The 26,302-nt window shown below is 41.2% G+C and overlaps 1 protein-coding gene across 1 annotated transcript in view; it reads right to left on the minus strand.

Moving 5' to 3' along the window:
* Positions 1-603: 603 nt before the first annotated feature.
* LOC109430324 (acyl-CoA Delta-9 desaturase) overlaps positions 604-26,302 on the minus strand; it is a 49,337-nt gene continuing 23,638 nt past the window's right edge. The window contains exons 3-8 of the mRNA XM_062846198.1: positions 5,886-6,264; positions 5,695-5,825; positions 5,426-5,631; positions 1,223-1,408; positions 980-1,155; positions 604-914 (exon numbers count right to left, since the gene is read on the minus strand). Coding sequence (XP_062702182.1) covers positions 751-914; positions 980-1,155; positions 1,223-1,408; positions 5,426-5,631; positions 5,695-5,825; positions 5,886-6,207 — 1,185 coding nt within the window. The 5' untranslated portion in view covers positions 6,208-6,264 and the 3' untranslated portion in view covers positions 604-750. The remainder of the gene's footprint in view (positions 915-979; positions 1,156-1,222; positions 1,409-5,425; positions 5,632-5,694; positions 5,826-5,885; positions 6,265-26,302) is intronic.

The raw sequence follows: 26,302 nt of genomic DNA on the forward strand, positions 1-26,302 counted from the left end.
AGAGTGTTGAATGGTAGGTACATCCTTGGAGGTGCATCACACAGCTCAGTGGAGAGCTAGGTATCAACTGGTAGGTAAATGGAAATAAATTGTAAATATGTTATACCTAGATTGAATAAAGGAGAGGCACTGAGCTGGTAGCGATATCAGTCAGTGCCTGGGTTTGGAGAGCAAAGCCTCGCCTGTGTTTTTATTTCCAATACAGAGGCCACCCCGGCCTTAGCCTGATCGGTAAGGTAAGCATCTAGAACAACAGAAACAATCGAAAACAATTTCCCGGTCAAGTTATTATCGAAAGAAAAATACAATTAACAAAAATCCACCATTGCAGATACGTCCGTATGATACTAAACGCGAGAATTGTAGACCTTATAGATCTTAACTTAAGAACAATTTGGATTAGCCCGCCCCTGTTAGGTCCAACGGACCATTTTCAGTTCGTTATACATAGTAGAACAGAATACTTTCAACCGCTGAGCAAGTGTTAGTGCTGTTGTTCATTGTAATCCCCCACGAAGTGCCCGAGTGGACAATAAAGCTGTAGGTTAGGTTAAGCCGCAATGACTAGTAAGAAATTCTTCATCATGACAAAATTTTAGTGACTCATTTGATTCATTACGATTTATTGTAACATTTTTGTCCTTATTTGAGCTCAAAATACTTCTCACTTAGTATTGTATTTCGTACAATGGCCAGCAGCTTACGAAACAATCACATGCAAAATACTTAGGCATGGCAATTACTTAAAGCCTAATTCTTAAGCAGTTCAATGTCCTCCAAATCGTCTTTGGAGATATCTTCATCGCCAAAACCCCACACAGGATCCTTGTGTGCATACTCGTCCGTCAAGAACCGAGTCCCATCACCATACTTGGCTGCCCTTCGTTCGATGATTTGTGGAGATACGGATTTGCCTGAAGAAAATAATACAGTTATTGATTTTTGGTGTACATAAAGTCTATAAATCAGCAATACTGACGGTCGTAAGCTAATCCCAGCCGAGCGAAAGCATCGATGAATCCGGTCGTTACATTGAACATGTAGCTGCCCAATTCACCCGTTTTGTAATCCCATGGAAACACGTGATGATAGTTATGCCAGCCTTCTCCCATGGCAGCGATGGCAACCGAGAGGTTCTCCACCGGGCTGATGTTCCTGAAATGTCGTTTGAAATGTTGGATTATTATACAGGCCATACTTTATTTGAATTTCACAATCATACTTATCATACGGACGGTTTCCGAACATGTGCGCCACACTGTTGACGAAGAATGCAATGTTGAGGGTGGTAATGAAGCGAAGGGTAAAACACACCCAGAAAGCTATCCAAAAGTTTTCGGACCAATAATAGTAGGGAATGAACACCGGAATGCCAATGGCCAGCAGGGCAAACAGTGGAATGTAGTATCTGTAATGGTATAATATGAGAATTAGAATAGGAAGGCAATACTGTTACTGTTACATACTAGATTAATTTGGCTTTAGTTTTGAAGGAATCTCTGAAGGAAGAACCTCCTGAAAGAATGCTTAAAACAACTCTAGTGGGATCCCAGGAGAAAATCCGAATTGTGAAATAAATCCGGAGGACAATCGCCAAATGAATCCCAGAAAGTTCCATAAAAGAATCTCGGAAAAATCAATAAAGGAATCCCGGGAGTAATCTCTGGAGGAATACATGCAGAAATTCCTGGAAAATATCAGGATGAATTTCTAAATGATTTTTTTTTTCGGCAGCTATGCCTGGAAAAATGCCGTAAGAAGTCCCGGAGTAAACCCAAAATTCTCAACAGAATCTAGGAGGGAGAAAACCCTGGATCCTGAAAATCGAGGAAAGAACAATGGGAGAATCGCGCAAAGAATCCTTCCGGTATTCTATTTTGATTATTCTAGATTATTCTAACATTTTTCCAGAAATTGCTTCAAAATTTTCTTTAGCCCTTTGAAGCAGACTTCAAAAGACTAAAGACCATGCCAAAAACAAATATGACCCCGGCGATAAAACCGAGCATAACAAACGAGGCCAGCACGGTTGCAGCAGCAGTGGCAAAACAATCCGGAATCAAGGGATTCCTTCAAGGATCCCTTCAATAATTCGTCAAGAAATTACTGCAGACATGGATTCCCTCGGAATGTTTTACAAGAGATTTTTTCAGAAATTCTTCAAGGAATTCAATCACAAATCTATCCTGCAATTTCCTAATATATTTTTCATGGCATTGTTTTCAGGATTCCTTCTATGATTTTTTAGGAATTCTTCCAGGGATTCATTCAGGCATTCTTTCAAGAATTCATCCTGGGAATTCCTCCAAGTGTTATTATATAAATTATTCCTCTAGGAATTCGTAAGGAAATCTCCCAGGAAGTTTTCTAGGCATTCCTCCACGTTTTCCTATAGGAATTCCACCAGGAATTTTAGTAGTAATTCATCCAAATATTCCTCTTGAGAATTCTCCAGGAATTCCTCCTGGGTATTCCTCCAGGAATTCCTTTTGGGAATTCCTCAAAGAGTTCCTCCAAGGAACTCTTCCAAGAATTCCTCCAGAAATACCTTCAGGGATTCCTCCAGGGAATTCCTCCAGAAATTCCTCCAGGAATTTCTCTAGGAATTCGTCCACGAGTTCCTTCAGGGAATTCCTCCAGGATTTTTTTCAAGAATTCTTCCAGGAATTCCTCTAGTGAAATCCTTTAGGGAATACCTACAGAAATTTCTTTAGGCTTGAATTCCTACAGAAATCCCTCAAAAAATGTCTCCATGATTTCCTCCAGGGTTTACTTTAGAAATTCTTCAGAAATTTTTCGGGAATTCCTCCAGGAATTTCTCCAGGAATTGCTCCAGGAATGCATCCAGGAAAACTCTCAGAGATTTTTCCAGGCATTCCTCTAGGAATTCCATTAGGTTTTATGGTAGGAATTCATCCAAATATTCTTCTAGAAATTCCGCTAGGATTTTCTTCATGGATTCCTCCTGAAATTTCTGCTGTGATTACTTCAGAAGTTTGGTCAGGAGTATCTTCAGAATTTTTAAAAACCCTCCCATCATCTTTTCCAGGAATGCGCCCAAGAAGTTGTTAAGGGATGCCATCGGAAATATCCGCAATTTTTTTTTCTCAAGATTTCCTCTCTTCAGCGATTTGTTTTGATTGTCTATATATATAAAAATGAGTTTGAAGACCCTTTGAGGCAACAAAACTCAAGAACGGGTGGACCGATCAGCATGACTCATGCATGGTTCGATTCGTATTCATGGCGGCTGTGTTTATATGTACAAAAAGTTACGAAAATCCACTAGAAAAGTAAAAAAAATGATGAAGTACTGATTTTTCATGAGCTGGGAAGGAAATCAACACGATCGAAATGAAACCAATCTAGAGTGCGGTGCTATTTTGAGCTCAATAGTTGTCAAACCACCGCAAGACGGCAAGACAAAGTTTGCCGGGACAGCTAGTTTTATATAATTTTACAGGGTTGCATTCAGCAGCCAGGAAATCCATTAACTATTCATCTGGGAATTCTTTCACAACTTTCTTCAATAAATCCTTCACTAGCTCATTCACCAATGTATCTGACCGGCCTGGAATCATAAAACGTGTTGACTTTGAAACTGTGATTTCGGAACACGCTTCCCGTGGGGCCATGGTTGACCATTAACACTTTGAGGTATCCTAGCCTTAGCAATGTGGGTTTCAATATGGTATAAGGACATGCTCCCAAAAATATGGATTTTCCAAAAACCACGGTGATTAGATCGGTCTAACCAAATATTTTTCCGATAGATGATGAGTTCCTGAGTTGAATGAGCTAAAAATTTCCAAAATCGATGAAAAATTGACGGAGATATGATCATTTCAATTTCGTGGGTACCCGGGTACCCTGCCGGCCTTCCACGTAATAAAAAAAAATGCAGGAGCCCCTTCCCCTGCCCCTCCTCACTTTAAAATTCGGTCAACCCAATTAATAGATGTATATTTACGAGTTCTAAGATCTAACAAAGTTTCAACATCCTAGTCTCAATAACCATTAAAATATCGAGATTTGAAATTGAAAAAGGTACCCGGGTACCCTGCCGGCCACATAAGTGTTAATACATATTTACCCGGGAATGAATCACCCATCACAGGCACCACACACAACTTACCCAGGCGGACGTCGTCGGTTCGCAAGGGGCAAGCGTGGATCCAGTTGGGCGTAATGTGCAGTGGTTGCAATACATTCAGGGATACCAATATTGACAACTTGACATTTCTTACCACAGACTAATACATCAGATCCCCTGAGCTGTGGCTAATCTCATAACCACAGCTCTGTGCAGCAAAACCTATATATCCCACTGCAAGCCCGTGTACAAGAGGGGGGGGGGGTGTGGTTTGGGTGTAAACACCCCCCCCCCCCCCCCCATTACCACCACTTCATACACTAGGCGCCCCTCCGCCTTTTGCCGAGAATGGGAAAACCTCGACTAACGTTGTAGAAACCCATATCTTTTGTTTAAGGCCAAACAATGAAAATCGATGCACAATATGTCACTTTTTGCAGCTCAGACATTTTGCTTTTCGAAAGTATTAAAATCAAGGAAAATTCAGAGTTCTATCTCCTTTACGAAATGGCAGCATAATTAATATGTCGATTTGCCAAAAAATACCCAATGAAGGTTAAGTTAGTAGGTATATTGAAATATTGTGGTTAAACTATTACATATGTAAGCTTAACTTGTGTAGGGTAGCCTGGGGTAATAAGCACCCCCGAGGCAAAACGTCCTCACGCTATTTCACTACATTAGAAGTTTTCTTCAGATGAAAGCTAACTAAACGTAAAACTGAGCCGGTTAAGTCCAAGAATGGTTAGAATATTCTAAGGAAAAGCGTGCAAAACGATGATTTTCCACATTTGGAAAGTTTGTCGCCCTACACCCTCCATTGCTGCCGTTAGTAGTTATAACTTTAGACTCATAGATTGGTTGCCTAAAATCGTAAAACAATAAATTAATTCTAATAAAAAAGTAGTGTGAATTAAAAAGAGATTCAAATATTGTGGCTTCCTAATAGGGAAAATATTTGACATTTGAATCAACAAACCTAAATACGTAGCATACGTGGATCAAACTATAAAATCTGTTGGCAAGACTTGTCAAAATCGAATCACCCCTCGTAGTTTTATAGCCAGCGTAAAAAGCTGGATAGATGAATTCTTCTAGTATTTCATTAGAATTTAAAGCGACACCAAAAGCTAACGTCTCTTTAGTTAATGTGATAATTTTTCTTCCAAATCGCAAGACACCCATGACATCATCCTAATCATGGTTATTTGACCACTTTTGCTTAGACGGTGCATATTGTCCCACTGCGTTGTATTCTTTAAACCGGAAGAGGTTCGGGAGTAGTCTGTGTTGGTTTGCCCATGTTCAACACGATAGCCTTTACTTGCTTACCGCTTTTGCCACATAACGATGGGATCCGCCTCCAGGTCACTCATGTCGATTATCTTCCGCTTGGCCACAACCTCCGGATGTGGAGTCAAGAATACCCAACCAACATGGGCAAAGAAGAAACCTCGTTTCGCGTTGTGCGGATCGGCATCAGTTTCCGAATACTTATGGTGCACTCGATGGTCGTGAGCCCACGTGTAGGCGTCGCGCTAAAACAAATTGAATTGTTGAAATTGAACATCATAAGACTTGGCAATAAATTCTTCACTCACCTGACCACATATGGTGAACAGGAACATTAGTAGCAAACGCAGAGGCCATTTCGCTTTATATGACTTGTGTGACCACAGACGATGAGCTCCTGCCGTAATACCAAGGCCGGAGGCCCAAACTAAAGCTAGTGCTGAAAAAATAAATGCATGAATAAAAAACTCTGCAAACATTTGAGCATATTGCAACTTACTCCACAAAGCGGTATACAATTTGGTCTGAAGCGTAACTAGGTACCACAGACCAATGAGACCGCCCAGGTGCAGGAAAAGTTGTGCGAAAAAATCTGGCCACCGGATTTGCGACCGGAATTCCTCACTGGAGGCGTTTGGTTTCGGTTCGATTTGGTTGTTATTGTCATCTTTGCTACTGACTAGATTTGCTTTGGTACTGGAACTCACTATCCGCTGTTGCACCACTGACGGCGATGCTGTGCTTGAGGTGGTGGAAGTGTTACTGCTGCTGCACTGATGACTAGTGGGAGCCACGGTAGGATCTGCAATGTCTGGGGCCATTATTCTAAGCGTACGATGAGAAGGCACTCCAATCGGTTGGTGACGATAATTTACGGTCTGCGAATGATAGAATAATCGATATAATCAATTGGTGCAGGCTAGATTATCACATCAACGTACACAGAGCCCGACAGAACGGGGACAAAGTGTAAACACATTTGTTGTAATTACAATCGCGTTTCCACACAGGAGTGGTTGATCTTATCTACAATAGGGTGGACAAAGCTAACTGCACCATTAGGAACGAGTGCGGTAGGTAACTGCGGTTATTGGCCTACCGGTGTGGTTGCTTACAACCGCATTAGGTCGGTGGCAAATTGGATCTGATGATTATCCTGGGCAGAACAAATAGCGGATCTTACAATAGGGGACACATTCTACCGTGACGTTACAACGTTTTGACGCATTCGTAGTCAGATTTTCCACTATAACTCATGAAAACGAGCGTAAACCTCAAAACATTTTTTCATATCCGGATTCCTTGTAAAATTTCTGATATATTTAACCTATTGAACATTTAGTTTTCATTAGAAAAACGTGTTCAAAATGCGTATTTGTAGCGTGACGTTACAACGCGCTAGAATCCGACCCTCACTAACGCGCTACCAACATCTTCAAATATCTGCTCGGATTTTTATGATATTTTGAATTTTTTTTCCACCATTGAAATTTATTGGTTTGTTCTTCAACTCAATGGAATAAAAAATTTAAATTTCGGATTTGTTTTTGGATAATCGACTTTTACATTTCGTGACGTTACAACGCCCGTTCAGTTTCAAACAGGGTTCTGCTCGCGTTGTAACGTCACGAAAATGCACATCATGTTAGAATCAGAATAATCAGCCAAATTTACCCGAATTTGTGAATATATCATTGCATTATCTTCACTGCTTCAAGAGGAACTTTATTCTATTGAAAATCCGTTTTGTGATAAATGGCACGGGGGGCCAAGTTATTGCTATCAATATGTAGTATGAATACTCCTTCATGAAGGTTAATGACACCGGCACCCATCTTCGGTTTAGTATCACCCATATTCTTCTAGTTTTGTTCCAAAGACTAGCGCGCTGAGATCCATTATTTTGCATCGCCAGATATTAAAATTTTCCAGCATATAACTCATCACGCCGTCGAATTAAACATTTTTTCAAAAATTTATGCAATGTCATTGATTCAATTAAAGACGCTTTAAGATGTGCGAGTAGTTATTAAAACATAGACATACCTGAGGATCTGCATACCACCTAGGGGCATCAATTTCTGTGATTCCAGAGACAAATAGACCTAATTCTGACAAAAAATCCATCCTATATATGTCACAGTCATAATTACTTATAGAGTTAGTGTCTTTGGCAAAACTCTTTGATAAGTGAAAAACTTACAGCTGATTTACTATTGGATGTGAGATTCAGACACACTGGGCGACGCTAATTAAAAGTTTACAATAGTTTAGAACTTTTCAAAAAGTTTTCAACAAATTTTGACTAGTTGAGAAACTTTGTTTTGGCAAAATCTTTGGGTACTTTATAAGAAGTTACAACATGTTGAATATTTTTTTGAATAAATATAAAGTGCATAATTTTTCAAAATTTCAACTACCACTAGTCAGTTAGAAACTTGATCCAAACGGCTTTTAAACTGAAAATTCTTAACAAGATAAACAACTTTTCCAAAGACATCAAAATTCTAAAAGTCTAAAATCTAAGTAATTAGAGTCCTGAGATACCGTCAAGGCACCATTCACCGTGGATCTAAGAGCATTCGGGGCAAATAAGGGCTGTCATTTGACACCAGTCTTATAAACATTGTTGGTGCCGCTTTTAATTGCCTTCATTATAGGTTAAAATTAAAGCAATATCCACAGAAGTAGAAAAAATTTCACAAAATTTGGTGATATAGTACAATTAGTAAAGGGTAGTAGGGTCGCCTAATTCCGTGGTAGGTCACCATTCACCGTGGTAGTAGGGACCCATTCACCGTGTATGAGAAATTTTATTCTACTTTGTTTAAAAATGATCAAAACAACCCAGCCAAGGGAATTTTCTTCGTTTAAATTCATTTCAAGTAATAACTTGCAAGATTTTATTAGAAAAACGAATGTTCAAATTTTCATTTTTTTCTAGATATATGGGACAATATGGGGCACGGTGAATGGAGACCATTGATTTTTAGGGTACCCATTCACCGTGCCTTTTTGTTTCAATTAAAAAGTACGAGTAATCGTACTCTCTTGTTAAACTTACTTCGGTAATGCAAAATACATACCTGATATGTGAATTTAATTGCTTCTTGGTGGAATAAAAACGTTACTACATTTAGTTTATCGCTTAAATCACCTTAGCGCAGTTTTCGTTTTTTCACTATGAATGCAGTGAACGAGCAGAAACCCGCTTCATGTAAACACACTTTAGTGTCAAAATGATACTTTTAAATGTTTCTAATGAGCGTTTTGACATGGTAACAATACATTAGTGTTGTATTGGTGAAATTGAAGGGAAATTGTCATATCATTCAATCATAATATGGAAATAATGAAAAAATATTCGAAGGCACACGGTGAATGGAGCCCCCACGGTGAATGGCGACTTGACGGTATATGAATTTCAATTTCGTAGGTGTTACGTCTGTTTGTCAGCGATGCTTGTTATATCAAAAATAGATGTAGCACTGACGTAACATCCATCCCATATATTTCAAGATCCTAACTATTTAGACAGTTGGTGCCCTCGACAAAATTGTTTGGCTGGTCAAGAACTTTCAATTTATGGGCCGTATGATTTCAAATCGTTCCACTAGGAGGCGTTAGAGGGCATACACGTTTTTAGTTTAACTTATCTCAGGATCGTGATTTATTGGAAAGATGGTTGCTTCATTAAAGTTGTTTGGTAGATCAAGGAGTTTCAGTTTAATAGCCGCATAGTATTAATTTCTGCCACACAGTGGTGGTAGTTGCAAATTTTCAAAAGCATGGCAATTTTATTAATTACCCAAAACACATTCAACAAGCCGTAACTTTTTGTAAAATATATCAAAAATTCTCGAATTTTGACTGATAGTTCCTGATCTTGTTATCTGAAATTTCTACAATATTGGACTTGATTGGTTAGCTCTACACAAAGATGGAGTGCTTTAAGCAGAATCATATTCTTGACTGTTGTTCTATTAACTCTAAGGAATAAGTGAATCAAATCAAATTAAATTTTGAAAGTTATATAATGAATTATATATTGATCTTTGATTACAATTTGATTTGAATACAAGATGTCCAAAGTGAAAAAAGTTCCAGCTTGTAGAATACTTTTCAAGAAATTCTAATCCCTTGCTTGCTTTTGCAAAATGGACTTCTAGTGGCAAAAACTGCAAGTCCTTTACTTACCAAACAACTTTGCTGAAGAAATCGTATTTCTATGTAATAGGGGTCCTGAGATGTATGAAATTTAAAATTGGTAAGTTCTTCAGCGCCGCCTGTTGGTGGAACTCAAACTATCCATCAACTGTAAGTCTTTGACCAACCTAATAACTTTGTAATTTCGTCAGTGTTTCGTCTGTTGACCACTGATATCACAGACATTTTCGGTTTGAGTGGTATTTGATTACGATTGAAAAATTTTACAATATCGTAGTACAATTACATCGTAGATTTTGGCCAAACACCATCTCCCCCGTCCTTCAAAAGTCTACGTAGTTTATGAACGGGCAATGGTACGTAATTTATAAACGATGTCTTGAAAAAGAGCTCTTACACAACGAAAACGAAACTGTTTTGAATATAGAACTACGTTTGTCCAATTCAGAAGCCGTCCAAGCCAGAAAGATTTGTTTTTTTTTTTCACAGAACTTTTTCCGTGACGTTACAACGCAAACTTCAACCAGGTGAAACTCAGGCTTCCGTGAACCGATTTACTTTCTTTTAGTCTCATTTGAAAGATCTTTTCGAGTACAAAGAGCATACAAAATTTCATATTTGTAACGTTTTCCGTATTTGAATAAAATTTAAAAATGTTGATTTTTCGTGACGTTACAACGCAATAAAAACCCATGCTATGATCAGCTATATTTCAGAATTGTAAAGTCTTCCGATTAAAAATCTTTTTATGCTAAAAAATCTTCATACATTTATGTACAAATGATGGAAGACTTTTGAAAAATCAGTGTACTGGTGTTTAAAATACGAAAGTTTGGATGAAAAGTGTGCCTAAAAGACTTAAAATCACGATTTTAATGTTAATCTTGATCGTCGTTCAATTTATATTTATTTTCACACTAATATCATGTCGAATACATTTTTGGATGACAAAAGTATTGTAGAATGTGATAAAAATGTCAAATATGCCACAACTCAACTTTGAAAAATTGGTATTGATGATACGGGGCCCGTAGAATGTGTCAGGGACATGTGATACGGATCACGTGATTTAAAACTCATTGTGACGAGGTACGCTTAGCTAACGCAGTTTTGTATTGCTTCATGGTCAACGTTGATTTAATCGAATTGTCTTCTGTATTCTTTACTGCTACTCAACGTACTCTACTTGAAAAACAACTATGCCCAACCAATACGTATTTTTTAATCTTTGAGCAAGTTTTTTGCGCATACACCAGGCTGTACAACTTAATTTCAACCTAAACATGACAGAATCATGAAATATCCGCATACATATTACTCTGTTTTAGGCTGTTTTGTGTCTCAATAATAATGTTGCCCTTACACTGTTTTTTTTTTTTGTGGTGAATTCTTTTCAGTGGAATTAAAATGAAATTGGCAGGCACGGAGATACTCTATGCCCAAGGAAGTCACGGAACTTTCCTTTACGAAAAGTTCCTGGACCGACCGGGAATCGAAACCGTCTCCTCAGCATGATCATGCTGAATACTCACGCCTTTACAGCTATGGCTGTGGGGTCCTACAGGACGTAGCGAACGAATTTTTAAACCATTCTCCTGAGAAAGTCCTGAAGGACATTTCGAAGAAGTTATCAAGGTCATTCCCAACAAACATTTTTGCTGTATAAGAGTAGAACAAATCACTCTTAAGCAAACTTTAGCTCAAGAAGCTGTTATGGGTTAAAAACTGTTTGGGTTAAAAACCCAAAGAAACTGCTGAATACATTGCGGACGGAGGAAAGTCCGCCCACGCACTTTTGTCCCGTCTACATGTGCGCTTCACTTTCTTCTCGAGAGCCGAATAACGCTGTCGGGCTACGGCTTTGGCTCTTCGTGTTTTCGCTCGCTCAATCGCGGCTTTGACATTTCTTCGCTCCTATATCTTCCTCCAGGTGACATCTGTGATCCACTGCTTTCTTTGGTTGTGTAGCTCACTCAAACTATTCTTGCCGGTGACAATGAAGTAGTTCTTGATGGCGCTCCATTGATCTTCTAAGCTTCCACCTTGCGGATTACCCGCAGCACGGTTCTCCAACTCCTCGACGAAGGACCTTCCCACTGCAGCGTCTTCCGCAGTTGGCGTGTGTTGAACCGGCGCCCGATTTTCTCCTCCTGTCGATGGACCCTAGCAGTGCGCATCCAGACCTCGTCGATTAGAAAATGATGGTCGCACGCAATGTCAGCGCTACGTTCGTCGATGGGGAAAGAGCGATCCCCCAACCACCATGGCGTTGTTGCCATAAAACTCTGCAAACAGCTCATTGTTCTAGCTCATTTCTCCGAGACCATGGTGTTCCAAGATGTGCTCATAGTCCGAGTTGTCGGAACCAACCTTCGCGTTGAAGTCGCCCATGATATTACTTTTTGGAATCTTATCCACAACAGCATTGAGTAGGCTGTAAAAGTTCTCTTTGTCTTGCATTTCGACAGCATCGGTTGGCGCGTAACATTTGATTATGGTAAGGTTTCGTACCCGTGTTCTGAATCTGGCCACAAATATCCTTTCATTAATAGGTTCCCACTTTATGAGTGCAGCGTGGGCGTGACCGCTGAGCAGAAAACCAACTCCACGGTGACGAGGAGCGTGTTCGCCTCGTAAGCCAGAGTATAGCAGAATATGACCCGACGCCAATATGTGTTCTCGAAAGCCTTATTGGCTAGTTGTGCCAGTTTACCCCGCTGGGATTGGGTTAATACATTTATAGTTCCAATTCTTATCTGTTATTTCGCGGTAAAAGTCTTTGCCGTTGAATCAGTTCCGAATCTTTTATTTTCGGTTTCTGTAACGGTTTGGGGTTTCGAGAACAGTGGAGCACTATAGCTTCCGATGGAGGAGCATTTAAAACTCAGCTGCTGGATGCCAGAACAGACGCTGTTTGAGCCGCACCTCCTTGGTGAACAGACGCTCGGGACGTACCTCCTAAATCTAGCTGAATTACACTACAATCTAAACACACAACTCTTAGCTGACGGTCTTTGTCATCGCTTGACCCGTGGAAGCATGAGGCAGCAACTTGTAAGTACCAGAGCTATGTTCGACGCTCTCCTTATCGACTCACCGTATTGCAGCCCTCATTAGATGTATACAGGGTCTATATTAATGACCTAATTAGCGACAAAGCCTTACAGCCGAAGTGGACCAATACTATGGAAGTACTCATAGTAGCAGGCCAGTGCACAGAGAAGGCGACAAGGGAGGGTTTTTTCTTGATTTTAGTAAAGGGTGTATGGATCATCGGCAAAGGAAGGGGTTTAAGGACAAACGTCTTGAAATCCCGCTTCAATGGTGCATGAGAACTTAAAACGCACAAATCTCAAGAAGCAAGCTTCAAACAACAGTGCATTTCATTATTCTATTCTTGCTCACTTTTAATAAGCTTAAAATAAGAATATCAAATGTGCTGCTTTTGTTTACGAAGAGATTTGTGCCCTCGAAATCGTGAGTAGGTGCCAAAGTCGGCCATTGTGGCGGCCATCTTGGGATTCTAACAAGTCTGTCCTTAACCCCCCCCCCCCCCCAGACAACCAATTTGCACGTATAATGAAGTTCATGTTCATGTTATACGTACTTTTATGCGATAGAGTTACGTCACATAAGATGCAGTAAAAGTCCCTTATGCGTACAAAAGTGGAGGCGCTATACGTGCATTGACGGTAAAAAAATTACGCTATACTAGCTGTCCCCGGCAAACTTTGTCTTGCCTACTGCGTTTTTTGACGTTTCAAGTGCCTAGCCAAGCGCCCAAATCCCCGTTCAAAATGTATGGAAACCCGATTTTCAAAAACTCTCAATTTTCCCATGTTTTAGGCCTCATAAACCTTCCTTGGGTGAAAACTAACAGAACAAAACTTAGACGACCCAAATCGGACCATTCGTTCGCAAGTTATGCGCGGTCCCACGTATGCCACTGCATTTTTATATATATAGATGACTTGAAGCGATATCTTATGCGATGTACGGTATGCACTATTGCGACGTATTATAGCACCTTATACGACTTAAAAATATTCGAAATTTAAAAAATCTTGTCACCTAAGTATCGAACTAATAACCTTTGGATTATTGAGCCGCCCTTCACACTTAGCACCAAACACTACTAATGAAACACACTGATTAAATGTCATGTCATTCTAACTCACCTCAATGCTTGTTGGAATGCACTTGGTTTCCGTGCGCTGTACTTGTTCGGCAGGCTCTTTGGAAATCAAAATGATGTAGCATGATTTTCCACACAGTTACCACTACTCCTCTCTTGCCAGCACCACCCATTGTTAATTATAAGGTCAACAAAACAAAAATGATGACTTTGTACCTTGTTTTGTAACCATAATGATGACTTTTCACTTTTTTTAGCTTTTTGATACTCCAACAGAACCTTTTTCATTGTTATCACATATCACATCGCAATATGCCAACGTTAACGATTCTAGCTTTTGCGTGTTTGTATGTACATTTGAACGAGTTTATTTTCACTTTTATGCGATTTAGATTGTACGAGAAAGCAGACGCAAAGTTTTCTCGGTGCGTCAATTTTTCCCAGTTTAAAATCAAAACATAATAGGAAAATCGGACAACCAAATCACCGGAAGTTCCCGCTGTTGAAGTAATCATTGGAGTTTTTACGTCTGCGCAGCTGCCAGTTGAAAGAGGAAGCTTGAACATAGTTTTGGAAGGTGCAATTCATCTATTCAAGGCTAGCAAAGAGTCTGGTTCCGTCGACTAGGACCATTTCAATATCCACCGATAGTCCACAATAAGCCAAAAAAGCAGGAGAAGGAACATCCGAATGTCAGGTTTGCGGGAGTTACATCTGAAGAAGATACGGCTCAAGGAGAAAGAGTAGATTGACTGTAGGATTGAATGAGGATTTATTGTGGAGCATCCTGATGGAAGATCAAGTGGATCCGGAAAACTCTGGCTCATCATGTTGCCGATAGAATGTTGGGGATCAGGATTGACGCCGTACCAGCATCTTTTAGAAGATCATCAGAAAAAACCGGTGAGACCCCAACTAACAATTACTCTTTTTACAAGCACCTTTACGACGAATTAATTCAGCATGGTGCTGAATAACATTTGGATAATTTTCAGGCACAACCTTTGTTCGGGTTTAGTTCACACAAATTTGGAGAAACAATAAAGCATAGTGTTGTGTACCAACTGAACTGTTTGTTGTTTAAAACATTTTACAAACTGATAGTAAAGCTGTTATTCAGCTACTGCAAGAATGATTTAAAAAAATAAAATGCAATTTTTTTCAATTTCTACGAGAGTTTATGATTGACACTTTATGCTGTGAACAACTATTGTGAAATAATAACTACAAATACATTTACCTAAATCAAGATTCGAACTCGAGACCCATCGATTGCCAGCCGCTTGCCTTCCTATCTGCGCCATCCTAGAGATGATGAGTTGACGCGCTCAAATCAAAACATAAACTTCCCGTGGTTGTATAATGATTACACTTTGACTCCTATTCAGCAGTGGTGAATAATGTTCTGTTTATGGTTAACAACTGAAGACCACATTAGTTCATCTGCTGTTCAGTAAAAAACACATGTTTTTCATCCTGTACACTGAGTCGAAGTATGATGAAACGAAAGCGCTTATTTGACTTGTTAAAAACACATTGTACAGATACATGTTCTAATTTTTGCATGTACTTGACAAGAAGCAGAAAAAGGTCTTGTTAAACTATTTTGTAAAGAAAAAACTGCAAGTCGAATAAAAATAAATTTAAACGCTTGAAAAGTGTTTAAATTTATAATTGTTGATACCGATACGAAAGGTTGAACATTGGCTACTTTTTCAATTGAAAAAAACATTTGTACAGTAATGTGTACAGCATAATTGTAGTTCAGCTATCATTACTATTATAAAGCAACAATTCAGCATGCATGCTGGTTTGCGGCTTGCGATTGTTAGTTGGGACCTTTCTGATTTGTTTTAAGTTACACACTTGTAAGTGTAATTGATAATGCATTTTTTGGTCAACACGTGATGGAAACGCCTCGCTGGCTGTACACAGATGTGGCATGATGCTGCTAAACGACCATGCAACAGCCTTTGGGTTGATTTCTGCGATTTTAAAACTTTTTCTTAGAGGTTGCTTATTTTACTTTTATGTTTCTTATAATACGGGGTTTTTATACTCCATTTCAATATAATAAATTTTCTAATGATGATGATATTTTCAAATGACTTCAGTTCCTGATTACTGGATCGAATTTTGAGGGTATTCCCAACACTATTAAGTCTATGGTATTCCCTTCGTCATGAAGTATCTTTAATTTTATCTAATAGAATGGCATATTTGTAGCAAATTAGAATCAACATGCTAAGATCTTTCTGATTTGTTTTACTTTTATTTGAACCTGTATCAATAACATCTAAATATAACGGGTAAATATTTATTTGGGGAGGGATGCATACCATAACTTTTGATCTCGTTTCAGAGAGCGAGTAGAGGCGTTTAAGCCTAGGCGTGAGAGCCAGGGCATACGGGGGAAATACCGTTGCCCCATCCCAGGATTCCAGAAGACATGGAGTGACATTAACATTCTTAGCAAAGTCACTCCCAACGAAGTGATATATTATTCTACCTTTTTACAGAACGGTTGGTACGAGATGTCCCCGTTTGCTGATTCCAAAAAAAAAAACAATAAAAACGCTGCACAGTAGGCCTGGCCGCTTTAATGCTTGTAATGCATCTCTGATGCACTGCAACCATTAATAATGACAAGAAAAATGATAGGAGTAGTCGATCCTATCATTTTCCAGGATTCTTTCAATGAATGGCTGTGTATGGGTAGACTAGACTAGACTAGACTAGACTTTTATGCGATTTAGATTGTACACCAATGCGAGTATACTGTCATAATTAGAAAAGCACCAAACGAAGTCGTATAATCATCGCAGTACGTAATTATGCGACTTCAATTGACACTTTGCGAGTTCACACGAACGCTTTTGCGAATAAGCAAAGTGCGTCGCAACAAAACATCGGAATATCGTCTTTTACGATGTAGTCATACATTATAAAAGTTAATTTGCAGTAAGTTTGTGGCTTCGTGGTCGTGCGCCTAAGGTCACCAAGCCTGTAGTCGCATCGTGCTAAGCAGCGCGGGTTCGATTCCCGCCGCAGCTGTCAGGAAAAGTTTTCGGCTGTGCCACTGCCACAGTGGGCAAAATCGACCCAAAAAACGGATCTTTTAACGCCGCTGGTTTCGGTACGTGAAGTTGACCATTTCTGACGTGAAAAAATACGAGAAAACGATTGATGCTAAATTCATTCACCGCACGGCACGGGAAGTGGTCTATTTTGCCCCATTTTGCACTTTTTTCATACAATAATAGAATCAAAATGTACTTTCAAACAACAAGCACAACTGTAGATCGTTGAAAATAGGTGCATATATAATTAGTGGTTCATAGCAATCATAAAAATACAATAAAGATCCTTTCAAGTGCTTATTTTGCCCCATATGCCCCAACAATGGCCGGAAATTCAAACTTTTACCTAATTATGAATAGATTTTTAATGTTACTGATTTGAAGTTGATTTTTTTTGGCATAAACCAAAAGCGATAAATCTATTATCACCAGAATCATCTTCGGGAGTTGTCCAATTTGCCCCATTTTGCCCTATTTTCATAGACGGAGAATTAAAATGTATTTATAAGAATCAGATACTACTAAGGAACGTTAACATTAATTTTAGGTGCAATTGGTAGCTAACAGTAATTATACCGTGCGTATATGAAAGATCTTTTCCCTATTTTATCCTACATGCCCCAAAACCTGCTAGATAATACCATATTTTGAATGGTTTTGCAATGTCACTGATTGCAAAACATAAATGAGATCATTTTTGATATATACGAATGCGGTTTATCGATTAATACTAAAATCATTCTCGGAATGGTACAAACAGCTGTCCATTTTACCCCAATTTGCCTTGCTTTTTTATGTAATGAATTATAAGCTAATATATGAATTCATTAAATTAATAAATTAGTTTAGCTTCTCATGGGGAATTAGGGTATAATAAGTATTTTATAAAATGTGACAAATATAAACAAAACTGATTAAATAGGCCGTCTTAAAGTACCAATATGTATATATTAAAGATGCTACATTTAATCAATTCTGAGCATATTTGCCACATAAAAGATTAAGATTAATGCTTATTTTGCCCTCAGTTCCCCACCAAAAGCAAGAATTGGAAAAAAGTCATATATTATAACTGTCCTTTTGATTACATTGGTTTCAGTACCAGAAGTCGATGAATTCGAAACATAAGCAAACACGAGAAATCAATTTATTCATGAGACGACAAAAAATCAGGGCGAATTGGAGTATAATGGACAGCTGTTTGTACCCTCCCGTGGTTCTAAAGCTAATCGATAAACCGTATTTGTATGTATTAAAAATGACTTAATGTTGCAACCATGATGTATAGTGATGTTACAAAACAATACAACAAATGTTACCATCCAGCAGTTTTTGGGGCTTGTAGGGTAAAATAGGTAAAAGATCTTTCATATACGAGTATGATTACTGTTAGCTGCCAATTGCACCAAACACTAATTTTAACGTTCCTTAGCAGTATCTGTTTCTTATAAATACGTTTTAAATCTCCTTTTTCTATGAAAATAGGGCAAAATGGGGCAAATTGGACAACTCCCGAAGATGATTCTGGTGATAATAAATTCAGCGCTTTTTGTTTATACCAAAAAAATCAACTACAAATCAGTAACATTAAAAATCCATTCATAATTAGGTAAAAGTGTGAATTTCCAGCAGTTGTGGGGGCATATGTGGCAAAATAAGCATTTGAAAGGATCTTTATTGTATTTTTATGGTTGTTATGAATCTCTTATTATACCTGCAGCTATTTTCAACGATCTACAGTCGTGCTTGTTGTTTGAAAGTACATTTTAAATCTCTTCTTGTATGAAAAAAGGGCAAAATGGGGCAAAATGGACCACTTCCCGTGCCGTGCGGTGAATGAATTTAGCACCAATCGATTTCTCGTATTTTTTACGTCAGAAACGGTCAACTTCATGTACTGAAACCAGCGGCGTTAAAAGATCCGTTTTTTGGGTCGATTTTTCCCACTGTGCACTGGGCGTTGCATGCTAGTTCGTTGTCTAGTATCGTGCTTCCTTCAAAGAGCAAAATAGCTCACTGGAAGCATTAAACGTGTCCGTGTCTTTTTTTTAAGTTTAAAAAATAACATCATATACGATGAAAATTGTCCCTCAGTCGTACATATATGCGATAGTGATTTAAAATAGTACTTTATACGACGTACAGCATGCATCCTTTTGCGATTCCTGGTTGTCTGGGCCCAAAACCCCTCCCTTGCGCACGGGCATGCATAGTAGACATACAAAGTTGAGAAGTAGGGGACTTGTACATACTTAGTACACAAGATACGCCATTATTTTTAGGACACTTACGGCAAAAATAAATAAAAGTGTTCGAAATATATTGACGTAACGTTGTGTCCAAAATTTGTGAGTTTCTTAGGCTATGTTCCTGTAGGGTCGTATCGGTAATGGAACATACGCTATGATAAGATTTCACAATATTGTTGTTATCCAAACGTGCCGCTGTTCATTCCGAGGAATAATCAAATTCGGGACAGCTGCATTTCGCTTATCAGCGTCACATCCTACCAGATCGAACTGGTTTGTCGAAAACAACTTCGTTCGCCTTGTCTTTTTGATTCATATCAATTCTTATCATTCATATTTTCTCTTCCTCACTAATAGACTCAATTGATACTTTGCGCAATAAAAATCAAGACTCGTATCTTGGCCATCAAAAGTGGTCATTTTGGCAATCGAAGTTGCCGATAGAAATACCTATCTAACTTACATTCTGGATTTCTAACGCATGGTTTTCAAGTGAAGCGAATGTCTTGTTATGGTTAGAGCGTATGCTTTTCACGCCAAAGACCACCCGACAAATTGGAAAATGTAGTTTGTATTCCTGTTTAATTTTCATTGCGTCGATTTCGTGCGATTTTTCTAATAGCTTTCCAGGGACCAAGACCAAATCATTGGAAATAAATTATGGTCAACGTCGCGACCCCATACACCCTCAGCATAGTATTTATGATTGGCTGCGCGTTTGCTATCTCAGCTTAACAGGCTTTTCAAATCCAAATTGATAAATATGTACATGTTCATATTTGGCAAAATGTGTGAAACTATTTTGATCATTACACAAGCACGCGCCAGTCATGCTATCTCTCATATCGGGTTGTTCCTGATGGCAAGTAAGGTCTACAATCGAAGACGTGCTGCTGTAGTAGAACATCCCCCAACCGGTATCACCTCCATTCGTCACTGAACAGAATAGGTACTGTAAAGCAGCCGGTGTCACTCATGATAAGGTCACCCGTGAGTAATCGACATTAAACAATAGTGTCTGACACCTGTGCCGCCAACCCTTGCAGCTGCCTAATTGCTCAGACAACATAGTCAGGTATCCGCATCCTGTGACAAACTGTTTGTTCGGACAGGAAGGGGAGTCCCCACCCCCTTCCGAATTCTTATCAGCATGGCGCGGCGTGGCGTGGAAGATTTTGTTTCTCTGTACACTATCGCTTCCCAGACAAACATCGGTTCCCGGCTTTTAATTGAAAGTGAGATAACACTTCAGTCGGTGTCGAGTATAAACAAAATGTGCAGATATGCAGCAGACATAAATACGAGCCACAGGCTGACTCAGCAAAGTTGGGGCGTGAGGCGATGATGTAATATCAGCTCGGAAGGAATGAAGGCGCGTTAATTTCTTTTAGTGTCATAGAAGAGCATGTGCCCCAGTTTGCGCCATTCCATTAAAAGGTAGCAGCTTAGCAAAAAACAATGTATGTAAGAGCATTTTAGAGACATTCTCACTATGTCCATTAGCGAATTTTTCATCTGTTGAATCTCACGATACATAAAAAGGAATTTGTACCCATCATTAGCATATGAATGTAGTAAATTATGTAGCACTCCATTAACCGCTGAATGCCGAAGGAATGTAAATCACCCTAAACAAGTCATAACCTTGCACCGAAAGTAAGAGTGATAGCATCAATAACCCATTATGGCACCAGCGGAAACCCATGACTAATTGATTAGTATTCCTTGCACACCAGCCATGCCTTGTGACATCCACTATCCCAACCGTTAGTGTAACCCACCAAAACAAAATCACCCCCTACTATAGGCCTATAGTAGTCCATCAGTAGGTAGCGGTTCGTGTTAATACATTTCATAACCCCCATCAAAAAACTTTGTTTTCACTTGGGGCCGTTCGGCGGCGGTGGTGGTCACTTGTTTTGGCTAGCTTGTGGGGCCATCCGAAACATTAATTTGAAGCACGTTCTGCGATGGGTACCGTGCGACTCTGCCCCCGCCGATCGCAGCTGGCCGGAACACGTGAACAAATGGCAGTTCGATTTTAGGGCACTGCACATTATGGTAAGCTGACGAATGGCGGGCAACGAAATCGTTGTAGGTTACGAGTTGTCCCGGTAAACTTTGCCTTGTCTTGTTGACATTCCACGGTCTTCAAAATGCTCCAAGATTTGTTTTTGCAAACCTGAGCGTCTACCGAGCAAACACTACGCGATGTCTACTTGCTTCTATTTACCCGCGTGTGAAGTGTACGCATATCGCCTCCACTTTAGCATCCTATTCAACAGCATATGTGATCGATTTTTCGTTGGCTGGGTGTTCTTTTTAAGAGATGCAGTTCATAACAGCGTCTGATTCCCATGTTAGCGGTGACTGATTGTCGTCCAAGTGCCAGGAAACGACTCTGCACAACTGATCAACTGTGCACCCCTCCGGAAAGTAGAGTGTTGATTTCCGGCCCTACGAGTCAGCCGTAACATTGCAACGACAAATCAGCAATAGAATAATACAAACCAAGGCAAACGCAACTATCCCAGTGAACAAAAACGACTTCGATTAGAAACTCGATACGTAGAACTGCCGATCTAACAACTTCATTGGGAGCACCCGCATACTCGGCGATCTACCAAAGAACCGCGGGTTCAGCATCGTGCTAGAATAGATCTACCAGAGCTGCGGAAACACACGGCAGCTGGGAGTAGTTTTCATCGTGATGGGCGATATGCAGAGGCACGTGATCAATTAGTGGCCGATCGACGAAATAATGTGCACGTTGAGGATCACAGGTCGATTCTTCAACTTCAGCATAATCAACGTGCACATATAAGGATGCGTTTTACGCGCAGCTCGTACGCGAGTGCGATCACCTAAACGCTCAGGTAGGCCAGACGGAGGAATTCAGACCGATGATTACCTCCAAATTGCCTCCAAAAACATGGCCATGAGTAGCACCTTTTTTCAACACAACCTCCCTTATCATTACACCAGGAGATTAGCACAGCAGACTGAATCGCAAACCGACCACGTTCTGATTGACGGACGCCACTTCTCCGACATTATCGACGTTACCATCTATTGTGGCGCCAACATCGACTCTGACCACTATAGGTTGAGGGTCAAACTGCGCCCAAAACATTCCGTCAATGTAAGTTTTAGGCGACCGCCATGGAAAAACCTAGAGTGATTGAAACAACTGGATGTCGCTTCAGAATACGCGCAGAATTTCGAGGATGTGTTCGATGTTGTCATGCTAGAGGAATACTGCAGTTCAGTGAAAGCAGCCAATTCCGTCGCAGCTGGGGGCAGCAGGGATTATAGATCCGGGGCCTGGAGAATCCCCCCGCTTGTGAGTTAATCGCGTAGTCACTGGCTAAGAATGGGACTGCTAACCTCAATTTAAGGTGTCAAGGACCCGTGCCGAGTAATCATTGATCGAGGGGGTGAAAAAGATGCTCGATCATCAACGGAGCCTAGGGTACCTGGGTACCCCAGTACTTCATCCCTTACCGCGTTAATGCAGGGCTCTGGCATGATGTACCTCTTTTCCCGTCCTACGAGTGATCCACAATGAGTATCAAAAATCCAAAAATAAAAATAAAAATCTAGCGGTGCCGCTACCGGCGAGGCTAACGCCTTCGTGAAAAGTGGGTCGGCTAGGTCTCCGTTAAGGAGAATTGAGTAAGTAGGAGTAGGAAATTGTGCAGCAACGCCAGGGTCGGAGCTCCGATTTATTCTCCGGTTAGCCTGCCGGGAGAGATAGTGGACGGAGCGTGGTTGATGGAGGCATCTAACTAAAATCGAGATGGGATGTCTGCAATGGAGGTGGTTGTGCAGCAGCTTGGCAAAATCATCGACTTTGCGTCCACGAAGTCCAACATAAGCAAGGACATTAAAACGGCCCTATTATGGCTTCGGAAGTCTATGGAGCAAAGGTTACGAAGTCTACCCAGACGGAAGCCTTCGCTTTCGCAGGAAGCTCAAAAGGTGTTGCGGATGTGACTGCTTTTGATAAGCACTCGTAGAAGCGGGTGAGGCAGCCGTCAGGTGAGGAGCTATCTGGCGGTGCCCGCAAGGCTAGGCGTATACTAACCCCGAAGCGCTCATCATCAAGACCAAACAGTTCAAGTACACGGACATCTTGAAGGCGATGCGAAGCGGCGCCAAGCTCGGGGATATGAGATTCGACTTGCGTAGTATTAGACGTACTCGTACGGGTAAAATGATCCTAGAGCTCAAACAACGTGGAAGAGCTCGTCACGGCACTGCGGCAAGAGTGCGAGGTGCAGGAAGCCAGCGCACCCGTTCGGCTACAGAAGGGACCGGCAGGTTCCATAAGGAGGCTGACGGTGGGATGATCAGTATGCCAGCTGACCTTGCATAAGCCACCGGAGGTTTGCTTCAGGTGTCTGAATCCAGAACACAAGTCATGGGACTGTCAAGCTGTGCAGGCAATGCGACGCCGAAGGCCATAAGACACAAGGCTGCACGAGTCCACCCACGTGTTTGATTTGTTCCAGCAAATCCGTGAACAACAGGCAGCCAACGGGTGGATCAAGGTCTTCAAGAAAGCCGTAGTTAACAAACCACAGTGCAAGTAACGCAGCTGAACCTGAACCACCGTGACACAACTTAGCAACTGCTTTGTCAGGCGGTTTCTGAGTGGCGGACGGATATCGCCATCACAGCGGACCCATTGATGTGTACAACCAATGAGGGCTTCGTGGTCACCAAAGTAAACGGGGTTGTAGCTGCTATGCGCCTCTGCGGTGGTCGATCGAACAGTTCACGCAGATATTGAACTGTATGACGACCTTGTTGACTGGGCGAAGGCCGGTGATAAAGGCAAAATAGGGGAGCTGTTTCACGAACCAGCGAAGTCAGATCCTGCTAGAGGCACTGGTTATACTAGATGTTGACCTGGCTAATGTCGGTACTAAGAGATCCTTTAGTCGGAACGGTGCGGAATCGATTATTGTTGTTATTTTGTGTAGTCCTATAGCCTAACAAGTACTTCGAACTGGAAAGTAGACGATGGCTACACTCCCAGTGATCACCTGGCGGTTCGCTACAGTATCGACCACAACAACAGCAGGCAGCGGGTAGAGGGAGAGGCGGCTAGGCCAAATCCAAGCCCCTCGCAGGTGGAGAACATCATACTTCGACGAAGGGGTATTTAGAGAGGCACTCCGCCGTGAGCGAAACCTACTTGGTTTAGACGGCGGCGAGCTGGTAGCGGTGCTCTCGCGTGCGTGCGATGCGGCCATGCCTAGGCGAGTCTACCCTAGAAATGGGAGGCCACCGGCTTACAGGTAGACCGACGCGACCTGCGCCGCGCCTGCCTACGGGTTAGGATGCAGCGAGCACGATCTGAGGAAGAGTGAAACGAACGGCGGGTGGTGTTCGCCGTTGTTGAAGCCGCGTTCAAGACCGAGATAAGGGCAAACAAAAAGGCCTGCTTCGAGGGTCTCTGTCAGAATGCCAATGCGAATCCGTGGGGTGATGCCTATAGGATCATGATAGCCAAAACGAGAGATGTAATGGCTCCTACAGAGCAATATCCAAAGATGTTGGAGGGGATAATCCAGGGGCATTTTTTCGCGCCATGATCCTAGTCCTTGGCCTCTTTTTGTAGGACAGGCGGGGATTGGGGTTAGCGATGAGGAAAGGGTCACCGATGAGGAACTTGTGGAAATAGCAAAGCTCTAGCGTAGATAATGCCTCAGGTCTGGACAGAGTTTCGAACCTGCCCTTAAAAGTAGCTATTTCAGAAGCTCCTGAGATATTCAGGTCTGCATCCGTCTACCCCCGTTGGTTTGACCTCATCTAATCTGAACACTTTTTAATTTGACCCCTGCTTATATGTGTGTTTTTCGACGCCCACAGGGTTACTAGAAGTTCAAATTAAAAAATGAATCCCGTTGGTTTGCATGAGGTGTCGTTCAAACCAACGGGGGTAGACGGTATGCAGAAATGCCTGGATGAGCGAGTTTTCCCAAAAGTCTGGAAGCGGCAGTGGCTGCTTCTATTGCCAAAGACGGGGAAGCCACCCGGATATCCATCGGCATATAGACCAATATGCTTGATCGACACGGCGGGGAAGGTGCTCGAAAAGAATGTCATGTACGACGTGGTGTTGAGGTTTTAAGTTAACGATGGAAGTGGCATTAACCGGACTTGCCGACGACATTACGCTGGAGGTCTACAGTGAATTGATCGAGGAAGCGGAATTGACTATTGCCCACCCAGTCGATCGCAGCACAAGAGGCATAGACAGGACTGTCAGGTTGGCTTCCATGGGCAATTAGCAGCGCGCGTGGAGCAGTTTTACCAAAGAAAGGTGGAACTACCGCTTGATTCCAATGGTAGAAAGTTGGGTTGAACCGACGGTTCTCCCGAATGTCCGGTTTGTGTTTAGAGGAAACGGTGTCTGTTGATGAGCCCTATGGGTTAGAAGAAGAGAGGCATTCCAGCAGATGTCAGGGCGTTTTAGAGGATCGCTGCGGTTTCTTTTTTTTTTATCTGTATTAACGAGATGTTTAGCCCTAGGCTAGTTCATCTCGGGACCCACGCTTTACTTCCCTTCCGAAGGAAGAACTCACTATTTTGTGAGTTTGTCGGGAGTGGGATTCGATCCCAGGTCCTCAACGTGATAGTCGTTTCATGGGGGTCCCATAGGGCTTCAGGGGCGTTTAAAGGGATTTTAGGGGGTTTATCAGGAAATCTCAGCGGTGTTCAAGGTGAACTCAGTGCACTGTGTAGCTCAGTTATCATCGCATCACTGCACTGTCCACGGGGAACCTTTTAAAGGATTCCTAAATTTCGCCTTTAAACCCTCTTGAATCGCCCCTGAAATGCTTTGAAACGTCCCTGAAATTTCCGTAATTAATTTTAAACCCTTTGAAAACCCTTCAAACGCCTTTAAAAGTCTAAACGTCCCTGAAAACCCATTAAATACCTCTGAAATGCTATCAAACGCCCCTGAAGGTTATCGGAACCAAGAAATGGTCATGAAACTCCCTGAAACCCTTTGAAATGTTCCTGATTACGATGGAACGCTCCTGAAACCCATTGGGACGCCTTTAAAAGCTTCAGAACGACTTTGGCTAGGCCAGCCAGTACAAAAATAAATCTTGAATTATTTCCTTCCCAGCGATAAATAAAATCAAATGCATTACACCGTAAAATTGAGTAGAAGAGACGCTTTCTCACATAATTACTTCTGTTTACGGTAGTAGGTTCAGGACTTCCTCTCAATGCCCTTCAAATTATCATTTGATAGTTCTCAGCC

The sequence above is a fragment of the Aedes albopictus genome, chromosome 1, assembly GCF_035046485.1.
Source record: "Aedes albopictus strain Foshan chromosome 1, AalbF5, whole genome shotgun sequence".
NCBI lineage: Eukaryota > Metazoa > Arthropoda > Insecta > Diptera > Culicidae > Aedes > Aedes albopictus.